Raw genomic sequence first — 23,345 nt, forward strand, 5'->3', positions numbered from 1 at the left:
TTCCCTATGGTAATGTTTCATGCAAGATCAAATATTTAGATTATTCGTTTGGCCTGCTAAGCGAGATCAGAACTAAACGGAAAAGAGAGAGAGAGAGAGACTGGATCAGAACAGTAAACTAATTGCACGTACTTGTGGACTTCTATCTCACCAAAGAACTCCTTCTGCCTTTCACGAATTCTCTTTTGCCGCTCTTCTTTCATCTTCAACTCATACTTCTCAAGTTGCTTAATCCTCCGTCCATGTTTATATTTTTTAAATGATTTCAGATGCTCAACATCAGCTGCAATTGGTTTGAAGAAGTCGTAGAGAAACTCACTGTTTCAACCAAAACAACATAACAAATGAAAAGCTGGGATATGAAATATGAAAGGATATGACGTTTTGAATACATACTGGATATAAAATCACAGTCTTCTGTTGTGAAAAAGACTGAACAGCTAGTTGTGTCCTATTAATTGGAGTTATTAGGATAGTTGGTCATTAAGCCATGAGGTCATACAAAACTGTAGGAACTCCTTCACGTGAATAAGAAATAAGTTCCAAACAAAAATAACATAGTACAATTACCTCCTTAGACGCCTTTGAAGATTTAACAGCTGAAGCTTTTTAAGCTCGATCACACTCTTGGTCTTTGCAGATATATCTTCTGATGAACTCACAGATTCCTGTAGATTGGGCAAAAGGCAAAAATCATCAGGATGTAGAATAAATAGTACCAAGGACCTAATTAAGTATTGAACAGACAAAAGTGCAATTAGTTCTTTAGTACGGATTCAATCATGAAAGAGGTTTCCAATAAAATGATCCCAATATCAAAACCGATGAATCTTGACACTTAGAAAACATATATAAAAAAGGTGCAGAAGCCAATCACAAATATAACATTTTAGTCAATTAATGCCCCGACACAGTGGAAGAGGCACAGAAACTATAGAGGTTCATAGACCTGAAATATTTCATCTTATTGAGATTGATTCAACAAATTGACTCATAAAAAGGCATCATGAATCAGTTTGAAGGGTCCTAAAGCAATCAGAATAAAGAAACCTATCGTGGACTGGGAATTTACATGAAAACAATGACATGTCCATCTATATATAGAATTGAATATTCAAATTCAATTAATGATCTGTTCCTATATGCAGAGAGAGAAGCAAGAACCACAAGCAAACACAACAACATAAAACATATATTCAATAATGGTAAAAGATCAGTTTCATTCATCAAAAACATAAAGCAACTAGAGCCATGACCACATCCCACATAGAGAGAGAGAGAGAATCCTAACAAACCTTCAACTCATTGTATCGTATCGCAATTGCCTGGTCTGCTTTATGCCGTTTTAGAGCCCAACTCCGATCAACCAAGAGTTTCTTTTTCTGTTGATCTATAATCCATTTCTGCGACATGGTGTACTGAAGCGATGGTTGCACATTACTTTCTTCATGATCTGCCATGTGCCATATGCCCATTTTCAATGAGTGATCAACTAGGTTGGCGAAAGTAGTTCTCCACTCGAAAAGGGGAAAAAAGACTATCAATGATTTGCTTACTCAAATTACGGCATTCACCTGAAGCGAGACACTCATCCAGTTGAACAGCAGAAGATGAGATGTCACTACGGATACTAATTCCTGCCCGGCCCATGACCTCAGATGGCACATGTTTGATTAGACCAGTTGAAGAAGACACCAACTCCAAATGACTAACAGCAGCCTGGTTTTGCACTTGAGGGTCTGGAGTTCTAGATGATAAAAGAAGTTTTTGTCCATCAGAAAATTCCACATTTGAGGAATTTTTGTTTCCGAATCTTGATCTCTCAGTTTCTTTTGATGAGAAGTCCACTTCGGCCAATCTTCTGGTGGGATTATTTATTCTGGACAATGGTGGCGAGACTTCGGGAATGCTACCTGATTCACCAGAAGACTGTGTTCTCCCTTTATGGTCAAACAGCTCTCTGCGAAAACCATCTGTATAGCAGACTGAATACAATTCAAGAGAAAGCCGGCAGAAAAGGCTAAAGAACACATAAGAAAGCAAAGAATTACCATCTATGGGGAAAGTATTTCCAAGTGCAAGCTCTAAGTGCAGTTTCTTCGGCATCAAACCATTTCTAAAAGAAGAAAGTAAGGTAGAGCTATTAGGTATGACCAACACCCCAAACCAGTTAAACAAGAGACTAGGAGGGTCTAGAATACCTGAACGCTAAAAAGACAAAGCACTGGGCTCTGAGCTGTTTCAACTGTTGCTCATTGAAAGGTGAACCTGATTGCGGTAATCCCTCCAGAGAAATAGATTTTCCAGTACCTCTAAGGCCTGGAGCTCTAATTGCGGCAACTTCACTGTTCTGCCAGCCACCCTGTCATAAAAAATACCATGCAGCATGAGGATGCCAAAGTTCAAAAAACATATCTTCTGTAGGAAGTAAACAGAAAAGGTCAGATCAGAAGACCTGTATGGACACGAACATGCATGTAAATGTCAAAACATCATATTGTTTAACAAAGTAGCAATGGAATGGATACACTTATATAAAATGAAGTTTAATAGCACCAGTAGTCCTTGAGAAAAAAGATAACATGAGAAACTCAAGTAGATTCCTAATACATTTTAATATTGAAACAAACAAACAAAAATCTAGCGTCAAGAAAATAAAAATATATAGAAAGAGAGACACGAAGAATATAATTAAATTCTTTGGCAAACAAGTGCGCAAATGCCCACATTATGTCTCCTGAAGTCCTGATTATACCCAAAGGGTTTTCGTGCATTGAAGTCAATGCAAAGTCCAATCGTGTTAGAAAATTAGGCAGTCAGGGAAGCACATAACTATTGTTGCAATTAACAAAATGTTATGCAGATAATCAAGTTAAATCGGAAGGGACGAAAAAAAATTAATGGTTTCAAGAAAAGCACCTGCAGTGTCTTCTTGTCTACATCTGATGGTAATCCAACATTCAGATTCCCAATATCACCTGAATTTAAATTATATGCAGTACACAACCACGACGAATCAGGTGATTTTCACGCATAAATTAGAAAATATTGCAAATGATAGTGTTTCTTGCGTTTCTATATTTAAATTAAAAATGTTGCATTTGATGGGTGTAGAAAATCATATAAAAGCAAACCGACTGTATATCCAAACCTGGATTACCAGACATTTCCACTTTGCTAATTTTGCCCTTCTGATTATCGCCTACTATGTAAGCATCAAATTGGTGAGAATTGTCTGTATTTGGCTCAGATGAAAATGATGATTCACCCCTTTTTCTCTTTGCCTTTGACTTGACATCTTTGTGATTCATTGTCTCACTTCTATCCTGAGATTGGGAATCTGCTGACCTAGAATCCAAGCTGGCTGGACTCTCATGATCAAAGGATCGATTACTACGAGTTCCAGAACCTTGGTAAAAAGCTTGTGAACCACAGATCGGTCCACCGAGCTGCCTACCAAATGCATCATATTGTAATAACTCATTCTCAACCGAACTTGCTTTGGAAGCATTGGTAACACCAGCAACGTGGGAAGACCCTGTATTCAAATATAAATGCAGCTTAATCAACAACAATAATCCAGAATCAAATCTTCTTAATAAACAAATCCAGAGTAAAAAGCAAGGTATTAGCTATACCTGCCATATGTGCAGAAGCAGAGTCACCCATCTGAGTTCCACCAGCCACAGGAATACGAGATGGCTTCAAAGCTTCAATGTCAAGACCATGTTGATTCACGACAGTCTCCATGGCCCTTGGAGATTTAGAAAGATCGTATCATTAAAACTAAAATATAAGAAATAGACAGCGAAACTTTTCAACAGATGATACAAAATTTTAGGAGGGCAAGGGTCACAATAATCAAGCATAATGAAAGAAGTTAGCCACTTAAAAAAGCGACTACATAACAACCAAGCGAAGCAGAAACTCAATTAGCAAATGGGAAAAAGAAAGGAAAAAGAAGAGTAGATTGAAAAGGATGGCATGACTAACTTTGCCAATTAATCATGATGCCAAGAAAAGGCTAAAATATCTAACTCAGCTAAATGAAACTCGCACCCAGTTTCAAGTTGCACAAGAATGTGGTTGCATCATGCATTCCGTCAAGTAAATCATTCAAAAAAGACATCACATATTCTAGCACCAGAAGATATTTAACCGATACAGAAGTTATATCAAGCATGACTAGTGTAAAGAAAAAGATACCTCGATATGACTTGATACGGCATCGAATGCTCCTTCCCACTGGTTTTCATGTGTTGCAAGATCTAAATCATCTCGATAGAATAAATGCAATTAGAGCACAATATTAGAGCTCCTAAGAGAAATAACACATCAAGTCAAGTCAACCCACACATACCACATAAAGTTTTGCAGCTAACTTCGCAGGTTCATCTTTAGAATCTTGAATGAGCTTGTGCAGAAACTTTGCTGCCTCCAACTCGATATTATGTGAAGATGCCATCTTAAATTCTTAATACAGTTACACCAGTATGCACATCATGTTCAAAACTCCTGCTTCATATTGCACACATGAACATAACATACACCAGTATAATACGGGAGAAGAACATACTGTAAGAGAGAATAAAATTACTCATAAATCCCTAATCCAACTTCCTAGGAGAAAGATGATAGACATGATGGAAAATGGAGGACACTGGCCAAGCAAACTAGACATATGGCAGCAATTTGACTTTGAGACCTTAAATCCAAGCAATCCAGAAGAAATCACCGCAGTAGCAGTGCATGTCAAACGATAAAAGCCAGATTTTGGTCTCAGTCTCTGGCAGGCCTCCACAACACACTTACACAGCCTTGGGAAAGTAAGGGGACTCAACAAAGTAGGAATTACAAACACAGCTAAACTTAGCAATATCCTGCACTATCATTGCCCGAAAAAAAATGATGTACCCAGCTATTTCTTCCGGAAGCAGAAAACCCGTAGAAGCAAACAAGGAAAACCCCTAATTTGATACTAACAAAAAACCATGGTGACAGATAATTAGACGAAATTCAGATTAAAAAAATCGCATAATCGAAGCTATGCATAAAGTCTTAGGTCGCGAACTGAGATAACGCCAACAGAGCTAATATCCATGCGAGGAAAGAACAACATCAGCGAATTCCCCCCGTAAATGTGACCCGGATCAATATAGAACCAAAACAAAAACCCTAATTGAACAGCGACCAGCGAAGAAGAAGAAGAACGGGGAGCTTTACCCTGTCGGCGATCCAACCCGTTGACACCGAAGAAACCAACAGATATCCGGCGAGAGCGCTCTGCTGAGAAGTGAAGCCCTTGCTGATGACAAAAATGGCGTCGCCTTTCAGAACCAAGAGAAAATTGAAATCCCAGCGAGTGACCAAAATTGAAAAACACGTCTTCATATCATATATGTGTGTGTATATATATATATATATATATATATATATATGTACTGCCTTAAAAACAAAACAAAACTCCCAAAAAAAATTGTTTGGAAACTTAATCAATTTAAGTATCTAATGTTATACATCCATCCAAAATTTGGCCAATACAAGTTCCTTAACAATTTTTATATAAAGAATATTATGTCCATTTAAATATTCGAAATTAAATATATAAGATTGGAGTTAAATCAATAAATTATATATAGGAACTGAACTTAATATAAGTATTGATAGAAATATATAAAAAAAAACTTGGGAAGATAATTATTTTTGTAAAAATATATTTTGAGACCCATTATTCGATTTGGGCTAAGAATGTATTTCTATGTGGGCTCCATTCTTTGAATTTGGGCCTACTGCACGTCCACGGTCCACATATTTATTTATCGTCCAATTCTTGGAAAAATAATATATTTAATTAAATTTTAAAAGTAAATTTCTCATGCTCTTTTGTTTTGTAAACTAAGAATTGCCATATTCTACTACTGTTGCATTCCGGTAAAAGAGAAAAGAAAAAAAGAAAGAAAAAAAAGAGAGAGAGAGAGTGGAAGAACAGACAAACGCATCCGAATCGTAACGCGTCTTCATCGCCATGCAGCTCAGGTTCGCGAGGGAGATGATGATGAACAGCGACATTTTGTTTCTTCTGGTGAAGAGATGAACAACGCTGGGTCAGTGTTCTCCGATTTCATCGCGTCTTCGGAAAATTTCCGGCTTTTTTTCGTTTCTCGTGGCTCTTGTCCTTTCGTTCTCTCGCACCGGCCTCACATTTGGTTTAACGCTTCGATTCCCAATTCGTATTCGTTGGAGTTCCTTCGCTTGTTTCTTGTTTTTTCTTTCTCGTCTCATGAACTAGTTGATATTCCTTCGTATGTTTATTGATTGAGAATTCGCCGCTGAAATTACGCTAATGGGTGTTCTTGTCATTCTCCCGCATTTCCCAGAAATCGACTTCTCCGATTGAATTTGGGTTCGGATTCGCTGCTTCTGTGGTGGGTCTCGATACCTTTTGCAGAAAGCTACGAACTTTGAAGGTAATTGATTTTTGATCATTTTCTTGTTTCTTACGATGGTGATCTTTGGGTTTATTAACGTGCTGTGTTCGGAATGTGGTTATTCAGGATGGTTGTCTTATGTATAATCCTTTATCTAGCGTCATGGAAACTGTGAATAATTGGAGAGTTTTAATTATCTTGTTCAGTTATCTTATGATTTTGTCAGTTCCACTTCCAATGGCTGAATGAGTTTTGTCTGATTGGAGAGATGCCTGTACCTGGAAGTCCACATCAGTCTTGTGTCTTATATTTAACCATTACACCATGTCCGTTTATCACCATAACATGATGATACATCATATCCTCGTTTGTCAAAATCCAATTCGCTTCGGTGATGATTTTGTATTAATTTTTTACTGTGGCATACCGATAGATTCTGGTTTTCTTTTGTTGTGTGAAAACAGAGAAGTACACTATTGTCTAGATGGTGTGCTCAGTTGGCAGTGGAAGAATGGCTGTTATGGCTAGGCTTTTAGAAGCGAGGAGTTTCACACAGAATGTTGAAGGTATTAAGAACCGTTCTTCAACCAAGTCCGTCACTTCTGTCTTCAATTCCTGCATATGAACGCCAGTGTTTATCAGAATATTCATCTTTTAAGTAGTCTTTTGTTGTGTATGAATTACTTTTTGTCGTCCAAACCTTTGTAATGTTTTTACTAGAATATATTGGAAACCAGAAGTTAGTGGCTCAGTACATTCGCAAAGAAATCGTTGAGGCGGATGAACCAAATTTACTTGATGAAGAAGGTAATACCTCTATTATTTTTTCTTTTTCTCAATCTCCATTTAGCATCAGTTCTCTATCTCGATAATATCATTTTCTGAAATTACCAGCAAATCACTCATACCATTTTTCCATGTCAGTGCGTATGTAAATCTGGTTTGAAGTATTTGATATGTTGAAATCTATTCACAAGGGATATTAGGAAAATCCATATAAAAGATACCGTCCATGTTGATTCATGGATAAATTATTCCAAAGTTGAATGCAGATATGGAATTTTCTTCTGCACATTCTTGATTATATATGTAGAATTCTTCTGATGTTTCGAGTAGAACTAGTATTGGGTATGCGACTGAGAAATATCATATTGAGGCATGAATATGGGATGAACCCCTGGACTAGGACTAAGGATATGGAAATATATCATTTGTAAAGTCTCTTCCGTAGTCTCTGCTTTATTTTTGCTTTGTTGTTTCCAGATATGCATATGTTCGGTCTGAAGCCTATGGAGGATCCTTTGCAGTTGGTAAGTCTGGGTCCTCAAGTCTGTTTTGTTTTCAATCTTTTCTAGAACATATAAGATTTAGTTGCTACAAGTCAGAGTTTGATTCAATTAGATAAAACATCCTTTCTGCTCTCTTCTAGTCTTTTCTTTTTCTTTTCCTTGTTCTTTTTCTGCCTCAGTCTCTTATCCTCTCATGGTCAGGATGGGACAACACAAGTCACTACTAATTGAAGTGCTAACTTATTTGAACCTTTTGATTAAAAAAATATGTCATAATGATGGTTGATTTCCATTGTATGGGGTCACCGGTAACTTATTAGTCTTCTAATGCTTTATGAGTGACTGATGTAATAATGCTTTATCATGTTTAAGATGTTGAGTTATAATAATGAGAAACTTGACTTTCAAGGAGTTTCATGACCCATATCTAACTAAACACAGTTAGCTGATGGTTTCGGATGCATTTTATCATGATTGAGGTAATGCTAAACATTGATCTTTTCCTTGTATCAGTTGAAGAAAGCCCCAAAGTTGTAGCTTATGTAGATGCCATTTCTGTTCTCACTGTTTTAGTTTTTTACTGGACCTTGGTGTGAAGTTTTCAGCTGTTGTGTCAGTCCATTCTTTTTTCTTTTCTTTTCTTTTTTTGTAATTTATTAGTTCCTAGTGTTTCCCATCTCTGCCTGACGGGAAGTACGATGACCAGTAACATGCAATGTTTTCAGTCATGTACATAACTGACTTTTTTGTCAGCTTCTTCCCAGATATATTGCCATGCTTGTAAGAAGCCAATCAAAGCGAGTCACTTCGCAGCTCATGCAGGTGCTTAATGGTTTTTGTACTTCTTCAATTAATGAAGATTATGAGGTTTGGAGATTTCCTGCACTTAGAAAACCATTTGGATGAAAAGGCCTGGTTCAGTTTAGAAGCTAAATGCAAACCTGGCCTTTACTGCCAAATAGAAAGCATGATTCCTAATTTCCCTTTTGACTAGCTATCATCTTGATTTAGCTATTGGCCTTTTTTTCCCGTATGGCCCCCATTTCATGATGTTTAGTTTAATAATTAGTGTTTTTGTCTGATCTTGTCAGATCTTTGTAGGTTTTTGAGCAGTACAAGGGACGCAAAAGCTGATCTTGACTACTGTACTGAACGCAGAAAACCTCCTCGACGAAAACAAAAGGGACAATTAGTCTCAGTTAGTGCTAGTATCCTTTTTATAGAGATGTTACGTTGCTTATAACGGGATGACTTGAGTTTTATATCGCCTAGAGACACTTCTTTTATATTTAACTGCAGGCTGATTTTTGTGTTCACCCTTTTGTATCCTTCACGTAGACCTATACCAATTTTTAGTTGACAGAAAGCAAGAGACTGGAAGCCCGATGGATGCACATGATAGCATCACAACAGAAACTCACGACAATGGAGAACTTAGTTCCTTCTTCAGTGTCGCAGAAGGTATGCTCCCCACTTGTTTTCGGTTGCCTATTCTCTTGCTTTCCTCAGATTTCAGACAAATCTTGTCACACATGTTCTTTAATATAACTTTTTTTTAATTCTCCTCCTGTTCAGCTGGTAATTATACAAGGTGCACACTTTCACAGAGTCAATACATAGATCACAATTCTGCTGATGATACATGCCACCGTGATCTTCATGACAATCATGTGCAAAATCAAAGTAAAAATTTTGATCTTTTTCTTCTAAATCTGCATCTTCTCCTTGACACGATTTACTGATATGTAAAAAATGCGAATTCATGACTACTCAAATTTTGCTCCTCTATTGCTGACATGACATGGGCCTTTCCTGATTTCTCTGCTTGTTTGTTCTGCAACTTAAGCAGATGTTCCAGCTCCTCTTGCCACCAAAATTTACTACTCTCAAAGAAACAATCGTCTCAGATCTGAAATTGGTTACATGTTCCAAGCAGCAGATGCTCAAGAACTTGATTATGATGTTACTGCTCACGCAACGCAACAAAATATTACACAACCAAAGTTCTCATCTCAGAGTAGTTCTCCGCTTGGACAGGTAAAATACATATTTTAGCTCTTAAACCGTAACATTTATTTCTGCAACATGGTAGGCATCGGACAAGATGTATTGAAGCGCTGTTACTTGTAATAGACAACCAGAAAAAGGAAGGACATTAGACTGAAATCCATCCTCTTGAGGCCTATCGGCTTGTTTTGCAGAATTCTGACGCTAGGCTGATGGTGGAAGGATTGATGAACTTTGCTGGTGGCAGCTCAAGTCAATCCTCTATTGATGGAGCTGTAAGGCAAGAAGCTTTATCCACAATACCGCAAGGTACTGAGATTCTAATTTTTCTTCTTTGTAATGCAGATGTTTTAGTTCCAAACCCATCTTCGAGTTTGCCATCTTTCATGGAATTAGATAACATATGGTATGGAGATCATTTATTTATTTCTGTCCAGGATCTACACAAGAAAATGTGCAAAGAACAGATGGAGATGCTCCATGTACAGACATCTTTGGTCAGCGATACTACTAGGAATTGTGTTAGATGACTCCAAAGTCGGAATCCAACTTTTGTAAAGCTAGAAATCAGTCATGCAATTATATTCCTTCTCGCCTCACCCTCTCTCTCTCTCTCTCTCTTTCTCTCTCTCTCTCTCTCTCTCTCTCTCCCTGTCTCTCCAGCCTAAATGTTGATGTGTCTGCAATTCTTTTGATGTTCATTTGTAAGCATCCTATATGTAGGTAAAGCCTTGACTACCCCATGAGGAGATATTCTTGTATAAACATTGTCTATAATAGAATGACATTCGGGTTTCAAAGATGTACCATCACATTTTTCGTGGGAGACGACAAACACTCGACCAACTAGGAGACGACAAACACTCGACCAACTAACCAGCCAAGTTGAATCCTTTATTATTGATATCACCCTACTTGGTTTGTAATCCACTAGATTGTATTTCAACAAGCCTCCAGAAGCAGAGGAACCCAACCCGGGAAATGTAACTCCTCCGCGGCGGATCCTTCTGTACAAAAGCAAAGCTTTGATTGGTGATCCTCTGGAAAGATGACTCCTTATGAGATTAGACACATGAAAGTGATCTGGGCAGAAGGGTTCTTCCAGTTTCCTGAGCTCTGTATCATCAATGGATCGGAATTGACCCCACCAGTGAACAGAACGAAAGAAACTACTAGAGAGCGAAGACAGGGTAAGAAACCGACAAAGCTTGTCTTTTTTTGTCCGGTTCGGTATTCTTAACCGAAAGTTTAAATCTTGTTGCCGCTTTACCGGTTCAATTCGGATTCTGGAGTCACCATCACACCAAATCGTCGTTAACGTGCTCTTTAGGGAGAGGAGAAGTTACAGATCGTTCTTCGCCACAAATTCAGAGAGCGTAGAAAGGAGTTTCCAGGTTCAAAAATCATGAACGTGGATCAATTTTCTTACAATTCACTACCATTCGACATAGTTCTCAAAATCGTATCTTCTCTTCAGGTGATGTGTTCCTCTCTCGTTTCCATTTCTTTTTACTTTTCTGATTACATGTTTTGTTTTTGCCGCGAATTTTTCAGCGGTTTATTCTGTTGAATCTGGTAGATTTCCATCGGAAGTAATCTGGGTTTGTGTTCCTTCGGATGGTTGAGCTCTAACCTCTTAATCTGGGCTCTTTCTTCTCTGTCCGATCAGATTCTTGAATCGTGGGTTCTCCAAGTTGATGACTTTTTTGTTGTCTGGTTTTTAGGTGTCTGATCTTTGTTCGCTGAGTAGCTGCTCTAGGTTTTGGAGGGAGCTGTGTGGCTCTGATTGCATATGGGAACCTCTTTTCAGGGAAAGATGGTCCTTATTGACCTCTTTTGATGTTCATTCTACTCTATTTCCTGGAAATTTTCAGGTAATACAGAAATATTTGAGGGATGGATCGAATCAAACTGTTTGATGACAGCTTGTTTTTTGTTTCTTCATATGGCTTCTCAGGAAAAACAAGAACCCAAAGTTAGGATTTTGCCTAGCATAGTGTTTGATCTCATGTCATTTGATCGGGAAGGCACATATGATTCTTGAATACTTAGGAAACATTGCAGGTATGGAGAAGTCTGTACATAATGCAGCACAACAGAATATCTGATAGAGCCCGAACTCTGATTACGTGTGTGAAACATTCGTCAGCTTCAAGGTGTTTAGAAGCCGGTGTTTATCTACAAGCCGTTGAAGCCATGAACTCAATGCATTTAGGTTTCCAAGACGTAGAATTATTCTTCTTCAGACAAAACCCGGATGCTCTATTGAATGCAATCGGACTCATATACTGCATCTGTCAGCTGAAAGTGCCGGTTAGATTCCACGAGTTCTCTTTGTTATTCAGTCAAACTTCTTGAGAAAATCTTGCAGGATTGTGAATATCTTTCCCACTTACACAGGGCAAGCAAATCTATGATGCACTTATTCGCTGCAAGATCTCAGAGCAACAAGTGTGGGTGAGATGGTGGAAGCTAGGAAGATGGTCTCGTGTGGGACGAATGAGGGATGAAGCCACTTCACGCCAGGTATCTTTCATGGATCTCGCAACAGGCAAAGAAGAAACCGTTCTTCGAGTTCTTCAACGTGGGGTGGTTCACGAGATTCTACGGGTTTGTATCTCTACTGTTGATCCGGCATCCACTCCTTGTAGCAGCAGTAGTGTCAGAAACTACTGAAACTCACAGTCTCTGCAAGTGAATCATGAAAAGTGGTTTTGCATAGAGATGGGTGCTGCATCAGCTAGTTTGTAAACGTTTGCTTATGTTTCTCCTTAGCATTGTCCTTTTGGTGGTTTGACCTGTATACACTTTTGTGATTCAAAGTTATGTAAATGTGTATGTAATCCAGATATGTGAAATAAATCCATTATAATTCTTCAGCATATTCTTGCTAATTTCCAACATGAAAGATCATATTGAGCACAATGTGCAAGATCCATAAAACACAAACTCATTTACAGCAACCAATATCCTCATGCATGATCAGCGCTGTTGTGGCTAATTACTCTGTAATGAATTGTCCGGACAGCCTACAGGAACAATCCGCATGTACTTTCATCACTAGAAGGAAGAATGAAAGGACTTGGTGCAAGAGATTACTACTTCGATACTCCGAGAAAATGGGCAAAGCTTGGATACTTCGGCTCCCATCCAATCTCGGCTCGTGTTTTTGAGTTGTTCAATTTCTTTCCTAATGGGCCACTGGTGCCTGCAGAGCAAATCCATTATAGCCCCTATGAGTTGAAGCTGCCAAAATTAGATAGTTGCTATTCAGTCTCTTAGAAGCTTGCTTACTTGTAAAAGCCTCAAACTTCTTGTCATATTTACCGCTTTTGGCAACCAAGTCCATCACCTCTTGCCTGGGAAGACAAGGATCAACTGGTTCAGCAAAAACTCTGAAGTTCTATGAACAGATGATGACAGAAAACAGAACCATACCTTGACAAAGGATGGTTGTCGCAGCCCAGAAAAATCTGACCACGGAATTTCTTCTTCATGGTTGCAACTGCCAGAGATGCAGCATCCTGTCGCAATACACATTTCAGAACACGATAAAAGAAATTCTAAAATGCGATACTGATTTTCAATATACACGAAGATCGTATACATCATAAACTATTACCTCATAGTGTATAAGATTCAGAATATGGTCAGGACGAGCATCAACTGTCCCTTTACTCAACCAGTACGTGTGAGCTCCTCGATCAGCTGTGTACAAAATGTTCAGGAAACGTGAAATATTCATTGCTGACAAACAAAAGAAGCCCTATATTTCTCACTCTGCAGAATGTGTCAATAATTTCCAGAAATTTTAAATTGACAAGAGAGGATATGTAAAGCCCTGCCAGTCTAAGGACAACCCCTCCATGTTCCAGCACTACTTTTTCAGCTTTCAAAAGAACATCAGTTCTAGGGCTCTTGCCCAGTGGCACAACTGGAGAGTCCTGCATAATAGAGCATTCAACATAAGGAAATGCTTCTACAGCTCATGAAACAAGTATATCTATTTGACATGCCCCTAATGATTGTTTTGCAAAGAGAATTGACAAGGTGAAGTAAAGTTCAGAACCCATTATCAATCATCATTTGATTAAATAGTTGAGTTTGATAGATTTTCTGAGATCATTAGTCCAAACTAATAGCAACAAAAATTTTCAGATGCTAGAGTTTAATAACTACAGAAAACTTTTGTTTTGGGGATGATAATTTTGTTATTTTCCATCTAAAGGGAAATCAGAAGTAGAGATGTAAAATTCATGTACAAAGATGAACCTCGTTGCATTCCCCATTATCAAAGCAATCATATGGTGCAGAACTAGATGTGAACAGGAATGATCCCTCTCCGTTCCAGTTTGAGGCAGCCAACCTGATCCATCCAACCATCCATTACAGAAGCATATAGCCATGCAAGACATGGTTGAATCAATGCAGAAGAGACCTAGTATTTCCATTCTCATAATTTTGCATCACAGAGACAATCCATAACACCACTTGAAGTTTAGCTTTGGCTTTCTGCCTATAAACAAATAGATAATCCATCTAATTGCACAAGAGGCCTCACTTTTATGGCATTCAGTAACAACACTTAATGTGGAGCAATACTATATGGAAGAAAATAGGATTAAGTCAGGAGACATGTAGTTGAATAGAAGGTTCAACTTACTATTGAATCTTTGAAAGTGATTTCTCGTGGTTACCTGAGATCACCTGCATAGTCTAAGGATTGTGAAGGAGGAGCACAAAAGATCACATAAGGGAACCTGCCCGTAAAGGCGGATCCTTTGAGAGACGGTTTGATACCCAACTTCTCCAACTCGTCGTGATGATTCGTTGTCACTGTCTGCCCATAAATTTGACAATCTGGGTATTCCTGCTACACAAATTAAAGCTCTCACTCTAACAACAATATGGCCAAACATGCTTCTTATTAAGAACTTTATGCATCGACACAGGAGATCCAACTTGTCCGCAATATTTTCCCACCATTCAATTTTGGACTCCATAAATCAACAACTGTCATATGGATAAATACTAAGAAACACAAAACAAGGTAACCATGATATCCACATAAAGAGAGAAAGTTAACCGCAATATATGACCGAAAAATCAAGCATAATCTTCAGAAAATAAATCTGACAAAATAAGATTCACATCTTCTCCTTAATTCCCCTTTTTTATACTCAGAGAACAGTGGAGAAAGCTTTTGTCAGCTTAACACATAGCATCTAGAATATGTTGTTAAAATATTTATGTAAAAGGACATAGTTTAGGCATGACTAATCCCAATTTCTTAAACTTCAGATTGATCCAGCGAAGAATGCACTTATGGTCCTATGGAGTATATAATGTTCACAAAACAACCATGTAAAAATGATACAAATTCAATGTCCCATGAATTACTATACCTCTCTCCATTTTTCTGCCACTAATCGTCCTAGAACACCTGGTCCAACAATCAGCAAATCATCTGCCCCAATTGAAACACGAGTCACAACCTCCACACTCTGGTTGGTCTCGCCTTCATCAAAACCCAAACAACACCACAGAAATCAATAAGATGCAAAGTTAGAACCAAATGTCAAATGTCGTTTGCATAAGAAGCAACAGTATCACAAGATATTACCCCATTCCAGGCTTTTCTCATCCTTTCTGCTAACATAAGCAAATCACTAGTACAACATAAAAGGACAAACTCCGTACTAAGGCCTAACCATTGTTCAGACAAGTTAATACTTGTTCAGATATGCAAGAACAGCCCCTAAGCAACTGCTAAATCTTAGCACTGACATCACAAAAATTTTGATTTACTCCACCAATACAACAACAAACTAACCAGCAATACTATCTTAGCATCGTAACTGTTAAACACTACGGATGAAACATTTGCAAATAGCTGACTAAGACAGACAGGACATAAGATAAAACAAACCTCTGCAAAAGCATCCAGATTTTTTTACATTTGATGACCCTAAAAACATCTAAGAAAGCCGTCGAATTGAATCCGAGATTAACCACATGCCATGATTAAAAAAAAATGCAAGAAACACATACCAGCAGTGGAAGAAGAAGAAGATTGAATAGGCGTCGCCATCATCGAAGACGATGACGAGAATTTAGCCTTTTTCTCAGGAAATCGGGCGATTCCAAAAGCGAGAATCGACGAATGAGAAGAAAAAGCTGAAGACGATTGTTTGGAGAAATGGGTCGAGAGAATTCTGCGTCTGACGGTAGGAGATGGGACACAATAAATGGAACCCATTTAGGAAAAGATTCTACAAAGTCGCCTCTTTTATTTCAAAGCTGCAAATAACCAATTTTCTGTGAAACATTGGTTACTGTTCTTTAGCGTGTGACCAATGGTCATTTCCCACGTTTTCCCAAATGCCCTTCCTTTATTTTGTCTTTAGTACCCACATAATTCTTGCATGTTACTCCTCTTGCTTCTTCTTCCTCTCCTCTCCGAAGAGACGATCCCGGCGTTTGCGTTTTAAATGCGCAAGGGCCCAAGAGTGCGTTTGCGGTTGTAGGTGATTCCCGACCTTCGATCCTTCACCGATTCGCTCCGATTCGACTCTCGTTTGAATAGAACGGAAATGAACGCGATACACTGGAGATACGAATTCAATACTGAGGGGAACCTCGGTACCTACGTCTCGGAAAGAGGAAGTGATGTGTCTAGGGTCACTGAGCGTCACCGGAACCGTCGAATGGCACCAGAGACACGCACACACCCGGCGAGAGAGAGAGCTCTCGGTCGTAAGAGAGAGAACCGAAACACGAGTCTGAGGAAAAAAAATGCTAACCCTAGGGTCTCATAATTCGACCTTTACAAAGTACCAATTTACCCCTCAGACTTTCTGTTTTGTTCCGAAGCTTTGAAAGCTTCCACTTCACAACCTCTCCTCCATTTGGAGACTTTCCTGAAGACACTTCACAAATCTCCACCTTCTTCTACAAATCCTGCAAAAGAGACAAGAACACGAAGCAAAACAACATCAAACCTGAACCCTAACACTTCCCTTTTACTTTCATTTATAACTCTCCCTCCCGACATGATCCAAAGTGTATTGGAACGCCGTTATTAGGAGGGTTCTTACCGAACGCACCATAAGTACGTCTCAGCGTGAATAAACAATATAAACACGCAAATCCTAGTCTACCCAAAACGAGTGTTCGAGTATCCCTCGACTCTTCGCGTTTTCGAAGACTAACGAAATGACCTCGAATAGTTATGACTCCCTACATCGTCTACATAACTCTCTCCGATGAAGTCTAAAACTTCACATGTGCACCCTTGAGAGTTAACCCCGACATCTACCCATCTTCTGAGTCTAACCTGACTTCCTCCCGAGGCTAACCTGAGTCCCCGCGAGACGAACCTGCTAGACGATCTAGCCCTGGATCCCCGTAAAGTCTACACCACCTATGAGTTAGTGACTTCTACCCACGGACCCTAACCAGCTAACTAAGATTGTCCCACGGTTTTGTCTCGTGAAGACGCTCCTAGTTATCTACGATGCTCCACCGAGAATGAGACACGTGAATGCACGTGTTCCACCCCGAGAGGGAGTGTCCTAGCGCTCCAACCTACACCGACTCTATCCGGTGAAATCCTAATACCTCCCAACTCACACCATCTCCTGAGTATCCTACCCGAGAAAGCTTCACCTAAATGTGGAGACCTCACCTCCAGACCTACCGTTGAGAACCAAAGCAACTTCGATTACTCCTCCGAGGTCAACACGTCCTTATACCTCGGACTCTCCCTTCTTCATCATCCGGGACCTCCAACACCTTGTAATGTCCCTACCTATCCGCAGAACCAATCACTCCACCTAGTCCTTGGCCTTCTCCTGCAACCCGATTTCTCGGGTTTTGCCCGAGACTCCTAGTCCTTCCACCATATCCCTTTCAGGGTATCCCTAATTAGAAAACTAACTCCATCATCCTAACCGCTACCTTTTTCTCCTCTACCGACACCTAGGGTTCGGATTTACATCCGAGACCCCACTACAAGGCATATCCTACTAGAGAGAATTACAAATCATGAGGTTTCTAGCACTTGACTCCTTGTTTGTCTCTATTTGAGACCCAGAGCACACGATACCTTAACCTTTGGTTCTATTGACTAAGGGAAAAGAATCGTATGGCCTCCCTTAACCTCGGTTTTCCGAGCTGGAATATCTTGGCTCACCTCACCTGACTTCTCCCAAGGGATGATTTATCCCTTACCGTGTCTACTAACCGAGTACTAACTGGTAACACTAAAAGAATCTTAGGATGATATAACCTGAGTCTAAGCTGACTCTACCCGAAAGTGACTTAAATGACCCTAGGAGTGACTAAACCATGACCTAAGGGAAGAGACTGAATCCTAGAGGACTTAACCCTAGGTATATTTCTACCTAACCGTGCTTGATACGCTCTAACTCTAGTATATCGGTCCTAAACCTAGATACGTCTCTACCTACTCAGACCTACTAGACTAGGAGATCACGATATGACTGAACTTAACCTAGGTACTCAACCTAAACCGTCTAACGGACTTTTAAACCAAGCCTAAACGGATTTCACCCTAGGTACATCTTACCTAAATGGATCTAATAAACATTAGGCCAGACCTGATTAGACTTAACACAAGATATATTTCTACCTAACCGACCTCTTAGACTCTCGCACAAACCTGTTTGGACTTACTCTAGGCATAATTTTACCTAACTGACCTATTAGACTCAAAACACAACATATCTTAAGACCTGATTACATCTAACCAGACCTAACTTAAGGTTAACCTGACCTGATTACGTCTAATCAGACCTATAACACCGAGTCTACTTGGTCCCCAACAAAGTCCTAACCAGTCCTACGATCCGGAGTCTACCTAGTCCCTGATAAAATCTTAATCAGACCTAACTCAAGTGATATCTAGATCCTAACAACCCCAGTTAGATAACCAAAAGCCCAAACTAGACCAGAAAACCTAATCAAACCTAAGTCAATCCTAATTAACTTAACCAACCCCTGATTAGTTACCCTAATTTCTAGTCAATCACCTAAACCAAGCATATTGACTAACCAACCCCTGATTAAACTTTTAGTACCCTAATTAGACCTAGACTAAGCCTAATGAAACCTAATTCTCCTCTGATCAGGCCTAATAAATACCTAGAGCCAACCCTTATAGACCTACCTTGATCTATACCGATCCCTACAGACCTATACCTAGTTATTCTAGACTTAACCAACCCCTAAACCAACCCATTTTAGTCAAATCCCAACTAATCAGACCTAACCGGTCAAAGTACCAGACTCTATGACTAAAAACAGGTATTTAAGAGTTCTATCTAGTCCTAAACTAGATAATACATAAGTCTACAATTAGATTCTAATCTGATCAGACCTAGACAATTCTCTATAGTCATTCTAAACCTCTAATCAGAGCTAACCAAGCCTATTTTGACTTAATTTCCTACTAATCAGACCTACACTATGCTAGATCAACCCAAATTTATCTTAAACCAGACCTAACCAAGATCCAAACAGCCCTTACAGATCTATACCCACGTAAACCAGTCAATGTCAGACCTATACCAGCCTATTTAAGTCTAACCCGACCTCTTATACAGCTAAACATAGTCAAATCCAACTATTCAGGCCTATACTGAACAGAAAACCAGAATCTATGACCCACAATAGCTAAACCGAGATCTAAAATAGGTCTAACGCTAGTGCATTTCACTAAACCAAGCTAAATTGGATATTAAACCGATCAAACATGGTGAAACCAATCACTACAGAACCTAACATACCCTAAACCAGTCCACTATGCCCTAAACCAGACATCATCAGACCTAATTTGGACTAACCTAACCCTAAACCAGTTAATTCTAGTCTTAATTGTACACTCCAGACTCTAAACCGATCTAATCTAGTCCTAACCACGAATTCAGACCCTAACATGATCAATACTAGTCCCAAACAGATAAACCAGACCTAAATCAGACCTATTTCAGCCTATACCAATCTAGATTTACCTAAACCGAACCTAATTGATCTAAGTCAGCATAAATTTACCACTATTGGACTTATTGATGCGAAGTGGTCTGAATTAGATAGAACCGAATAAATCATACCATTAATCAGACCTAAAACGGTTAGAACCGATCTGATTTGACCTAAACCAGACCTAGGTTAACCTGAACCAAACTCAATTAGCCTAAACTGGACCTGGACTGACCTAAACTGGACCTAGACTAACCTAAACTAGAGCTGGACTGACCTAAACCGGACTCAATTAACCTAAACCGGACTCAATTGACCCCAAACCGAATATGAACCGATCCGGTTTGACCTAATCGGTCAACTGTTGTCCAATTTTGGTCAACGGTTTGACCTGACCGATCTAAACCGGTTCAATTTTAAAACGAGCCGGATGTAATTACCAAATCGGATTTAAACTAGCTAAACCGGTCTAAACCAAAAACCCTAATTTCGGAAACGTTAGCCGCTGAGTTAACTCGGTCATTGACTCAACCCCGGAATCTGACTCAGCCGTGACTCTGTGAGTTACGACGGATTTCGCCGGTTTTTCTACCGGTTCTCCCCACCCAACCCTAGATTTACATACGCATACTCGAGATTTTACCTGAGTCAGCTCGTAACTCGTCTGAATCTTCGATCTGAGTTAGCTCCGAGAGCCTATCAACGTCTTGCCACCGATCTGAGCCATTCCCACCGTTCTTGATCGCCGATCTTGTCACCGATGGCCTCTCCGATGTCGTTTATTGCCTGAAACAACTCGATCACGCGTTAGAACTCTCAGAATCAAGACCCAGGGAACCTTGACTTACCTCGACCGCGATTCTGCCACCGATTCGCCGTGCCTCGCCTGCAACCGGGCTCTGATACCACTTGTAGATGGTTCCCAGCCTTCGACCCCTCACCGATATGCTCTGATTCGACTCTCGTTTGAACAGAACGGAAAAGGAAGTGATGTGTCTACAGGAAGAGGAACGAAAACGGAAAAGAACACGATACACCGGAGATACGAGTTCAGTACCGAGGGGAACCTAAGAACCTAAGTCTCGGGAAGAGGAAGTAATGTGTCTAGGGTTACAGAGCAAGAACGTCGTCGGAACCGCCGAACGGCACCGGAGACACGCACACACCCAGCTAGAGAGAGAGAGAGCTCTCTGCCACAAGAGAGAGAACCGAAACACAAGTCTGAGGAAAAACCGCTAACCCTAGGGTCTCATAATTTGACCTTTACAAAGTACCAATTTACCCCTCGGACCTTCTGTTTTGTTCTGAAGCTTTGAAAGCTTCCACTTCGCTAGGAGACTTTGGGAAACCTTTCCTACATTTGGAGGCTTTGGCTGAAGACACTTCTCAGCGGTGACCAAGAACAGCGTTTGTGGGCGCATATCTTACGTTGAAGACTTGAAAGAATGTTCGGAACTCTCTTTTTTATCTTGGCAAAATGCTGCCATTTTTTCTTTCATTTTTTTTTTCAGCGTTTCTCTCTGGGGTGTAAACCTTAAACTCTACAAAGTGTGACCCTGACTTCGCCGACGCTGTATTCCAAATTCCGACCACCTCTGTCTTCCGTTGTTACCAGAGCCGCTTTACCAGTTCAAGGTAAGTGTTAAAGTTTGTCACGGTTCAGGCCAATGTGCAAAGAATTTTCTGATTAACGCAGCCTAGTCCTCGTGATCGACCCCGGTACTACAACTACCGTATACTTGCGGATAGTGGTACGAATCGGGTTATAAATTTAGAACTCGGTGCATGCGCATCATCTTATCCATGTACCTCTCGAGAAATCATCCACAATCGTCAAGAAATATTTTGCACTCGAGAAAGAAGCATGTCGATAAGGTCTCCATAAATCTCAATGAATCATCTCAAAAATCGCCGTAGTTTTATTCGTACTCAAAGGGAAAGGCTCGGGAATGTTTAGATCTTAAACAGATATCACAAACGTGATTTTTAGAACAACAATCTTTAGAAAACGAAAAACCAAGAAGCTTCAGAAGCACTCGAAATGATGGATGCCCCAATCTTTGATACAATAAGTCAATAGATTGAGAATCCACAACCCGAGCCGCTGCCACTATACCATAACCCCGAAAATAATATAAGACCGAGATTTGCTCACTTGCTCCAATCATTGTCTTGGTAATGCAGTCCTGGATAGCACGGAAGTCATGAGCAAATGTATAAAGCAATCGGTTGAAGCCAACAATTGAGATACTGTGATCATATTGCAGTGTAGCCCACGAACAAAGAACACATTGCACAAGCGAATCTGAGATGTGAGGCAAACATAACCCGACTGTGCCGACATGACTTGGCGACTGTTCGGCAAGATCACCGAACATGGTGACATAGGCGAGATATCAATCATTGCCGAGAGTTGGCCCACCATGTGTTGCGAGCAACCTGAATCAAGTATCCAAGAGAGAACAGAATGCTTACCCGATAAGGTCTTGGTTGCACCAATTTTGTTCCCATTGATGATAGCCACGAGTGTCTGCCACTGATCCGTAGTGAGACCACTCACGATAGCATCAGAAACACCAGCTGGAACAGTAGAGGAGAAGTTGGCGACATGAGTGGCATTCGCTCGAACAGGGGCACCGCGGTTCCGATTATTGATTGGCATCGAGGACTGGGTCGCTCGCCCATGACTAACTCTTGGACGAGTTCGTGGTCTGTCATCCCACCATTCCGGATAATCGATGAGTTTGAAACAATTCTCTTAGACATGACCAACACGACCATAGTGGGTACACAAGACATATTGCTCTCTATCCTCTGTTTTCGGTTTGGTTTTGTTTCCTGCAGAAGTTACTGCGCAGGAAACAATTTCATTGCTTTCGATAGGCATTTCAACAATGCATTTAGAATCTTCTTCCTGACTTACCAAATTGTAAGCTTCCTCCAGGCTTGGTAATGGTGTGCGCGAGAGAAGATTGGAGCGAATCGTGCCAAAGCGACTGTCATAAGACCAAGAAGAAATTCATATAGGCGATCCTCGTTCCTCTCGGTTTCAATTTTGCAGCAATATCACACGTGCACTTCCCGCAAGTGCAGATTTTCATAGATCAGAAATTCATGAGATCATCCCACAATTTAGTTAGCTTCCCGAAATATGCCTCCACAGTCATTTCTTATTGCCGGCAAGTCGCAAGATCACCACGAATCTTTAGTAGACGAGGGCATTCATTGTTCCAAATCTGCGTTTGAGGTAATCCCACAGATCTCATGCGTATTCACGATGAATGACATAGGATCAAAGTTGCGGCTTAATTGTATTCTTGATCCAAGAGACAAGAAGCGCATTGTTGGTATCCCAATCTTCAAAATCCGACGAATCGGTTGATGGCATAAGGATCGAGCCACCACAAATCCAAACTTTTCCGGGATTTAAGAGCTTGGCGAATATTGATAGACCATTTGTCATAGTTGTCGGACAAACTTCTTAGACTGGTATCGGAACTTGAGAATTGTTCTCAAGCACGATAAGAAGTCTTACGTCCTAGAAGGGGCTCTACCACAAGAGCCTGCAGCCAATGCCACGAGAGCCGTCAAGGATGCTTGGTTGAAGCATCAGACTAAA

The 23,345-nt window shown here is 40.1% G+C and overlaps 4 protein-coding genes across 13 annotated transcripts in view; 2 read left to right on the forward strand and 2 right to left on the reverse strand.

The window, feature by feature from the left end:
* Positions 1 to 5,373, reverse strand: part of LOC104820235 (chromatin structure-remodeling complex protein SYD) — a 17,284-nt gene extending 11,911 nt beyond the window's left edge. For 3 of the 5 annotated variants that reach the window (XM_010550607.1, XM_010550604.1, XM_010550603.1), the window contains exons 1-12: positions 5,224 to 5,373; positions 4,361 to 4,515; positions 4,207 to 4,268; positions 3,639 to 3,754; positions 3,152 to 3,538; positions 2,920 to 2,978; positions 2,202 to 2,362; positions 2,052 to 2,116; positions 1,575 to 1,985; positions 1,296 to 1,453; positions 571 to 668; positions 133 to 318 (exon numbers count right to left, since the gene is read on the reverse strand). In XM_010550607.1, coding sequence (XP_010548909.1) covers positions 133 to 318; positions 571 to 668; positions 1,296 to 1,453; positions 1,575 to 1,985; positions 2,052 to 2,116; positions 2,202 to 2,362; positions 2,920 to 2,978; positions 3,152 to 3,538; positions 3,639 to 3,754; positions 4,207 to 4,268; positions 4,361 to 4,465 — 1,808 coding nt within the window. In that variant the 5' untranslated portion in view covers positions 4,466 to 4,515; positions 5,224 to 5,373. The remainder of the gene's footprint in view (positions 1 to 132; positions 319 to 570; positions 669 to 1,295; positions 1,454 to 1,574; positions 1,986 to 2,051; positions 2,117 to 2,201; positions 2,363 to 2,919; positions 2,979 to 3,151; positions 3,539 to 3,638; positions 3,755 to 4,206; positions 4,269 to 4,360; positions 4,516 to 5,223) is intronic. The other 2 variants (XM_010550605.1, XM_010550606.1) reach the window with 2 other exon arrangements.
* Positions 5,374 to 5,946: 573 nt separating this feature from the next.
* LOC104820236 lies at positions 5,947 to 10,323 on the forward strand. Of its 4 annotated transcripts, none has more exons than XM_010550608.1 (12): positions 5,947 to 6,104; positions 6,378 to 6,467; positions 6,893 to 6,994; positions 7,149 to 7,235; positions 7,692 to 7,738; positions 8,482 to 8,539; positions 8,809 to 8,925; positions 9,056 to 9,178; positions 9,293 to 9,400; positions 9,564 to 9,754; positions 9,898 to 10,033; positions 10,162 to 10,323. In XM_010550608.1, the coding sequence occupies exons 3-12, from the start codon at positions 6,913 to 6,915 to the stop codon at positions 10,236 to 10,238; spliced, it is 1,026 nt and encodes a 341-aa protein (XP_010548910.1). In that variant the 5' UTR covers positions 5,947 to 6,104; positions 6,378 to 6,467; positions 6,893 to 6,912; the 3' UTR covers positions 10,239 to 10,323. The 4 variants fall into 4 exon arrangements, with proteins under 4 accessions (XP_010548910.1, XP_010548914.1, XP_010548911.1 ...); XM_010550612.1 differs by having other exon boundaries at positions 9,919 to 10,033; XM_010550609.1 differs by having other exon boundaries at positions 9,567 to 9,754.
* Positions 10,324 to 11,026: 703 nt separating this feature from the next.
* LOC104820238 lies at positions 11,027 to 12,603 on the forward strand. 2 transcript variants are annotated; one of them, XM_010550615.1, is made up of 4 exons: positions 11,027 to 11,201; positions 11,449 to 11,598; positions 11,789 to 12,037; positions 12,125 to 12,603. In XM_010550615.1, exons 1-4 carry the CDS (start codon positions 11,130 to 11,132, stop codon positions 12,398 to 12,400), a joined length of 747 nt encoding a protein of 248 aa, XP_010548917.1. In that variant the 5' UTR covers positions 11,027 to 11,129; the 3' UTR covers positions 12,401 to 12,603. The 2 variants fall into 2 exon arrangements, with proteins under 2 accessions (XP_010548917.1, XP_010548918.1); XM_010550616.2 differs by having other exon boundaries at positions 11,096 to 11,344.
* Positions 12,604 to 12,615: 12 nt separating this feature from the next.
* Positions 12,616 to 16,073, reverse strand: LOC104820237. Of its 2 annotated transcripts, none has more exons than XM_010550613.2 (9): positions 15,776 to 16,073; positions 15,130 to 15,242; positions 14,422 to 14,597; positions 13,997 to 14,090; positions 13,558 to 13,668; positions 13,347 to 13,436; positions 13,163 to 13,248; positions 13,019 to 13,083; positions 12,616 to 12,932 (listed from the first exon to the last, which is right to left on the reverse strand). In XM_010550613.2, the coding sequence occupies exons 1-9, from the start codon at positions 15,981 to 15,983 to the stop codon at positions 12,823 to 12,825; spliced, it is 1,053 nt and encodes a 350-aa protein (XP_010548915.1). In that variant the 5' UTR covers positions 15,984 to 16,073; the 3' UTR covers positions 12,616 to 12,822. The 2 variants fall into 2 exon arrangements, with proteins under 2 accessions (XP_010548915.1, XP_010548916.1); XM_010550614.2 differs by having other exon boundaries at positions 14,422 to 14,594; positions 15,776 to 16,072.
* Positions 16,074 to 23,345: the final 7,272 nt, after the last annotated feature.

The sequence above is a fragment of the Tarenaya hassleriana genome, unplaced genomic scaffold (assembly GCF_000463585.1).
Source record: "Tarenaya hassleriana unplaced genomic scaffold, ASM46358v1 Cleome30, whole genome shotgun sequence".
Taxonomy (NCBI): Eukaryota; Viridiplantae; Streptophyta; class Magnoliopsida; order Brassicales; family Cleomaceae; genus Tarenaya; species Tarenaya hassleriana.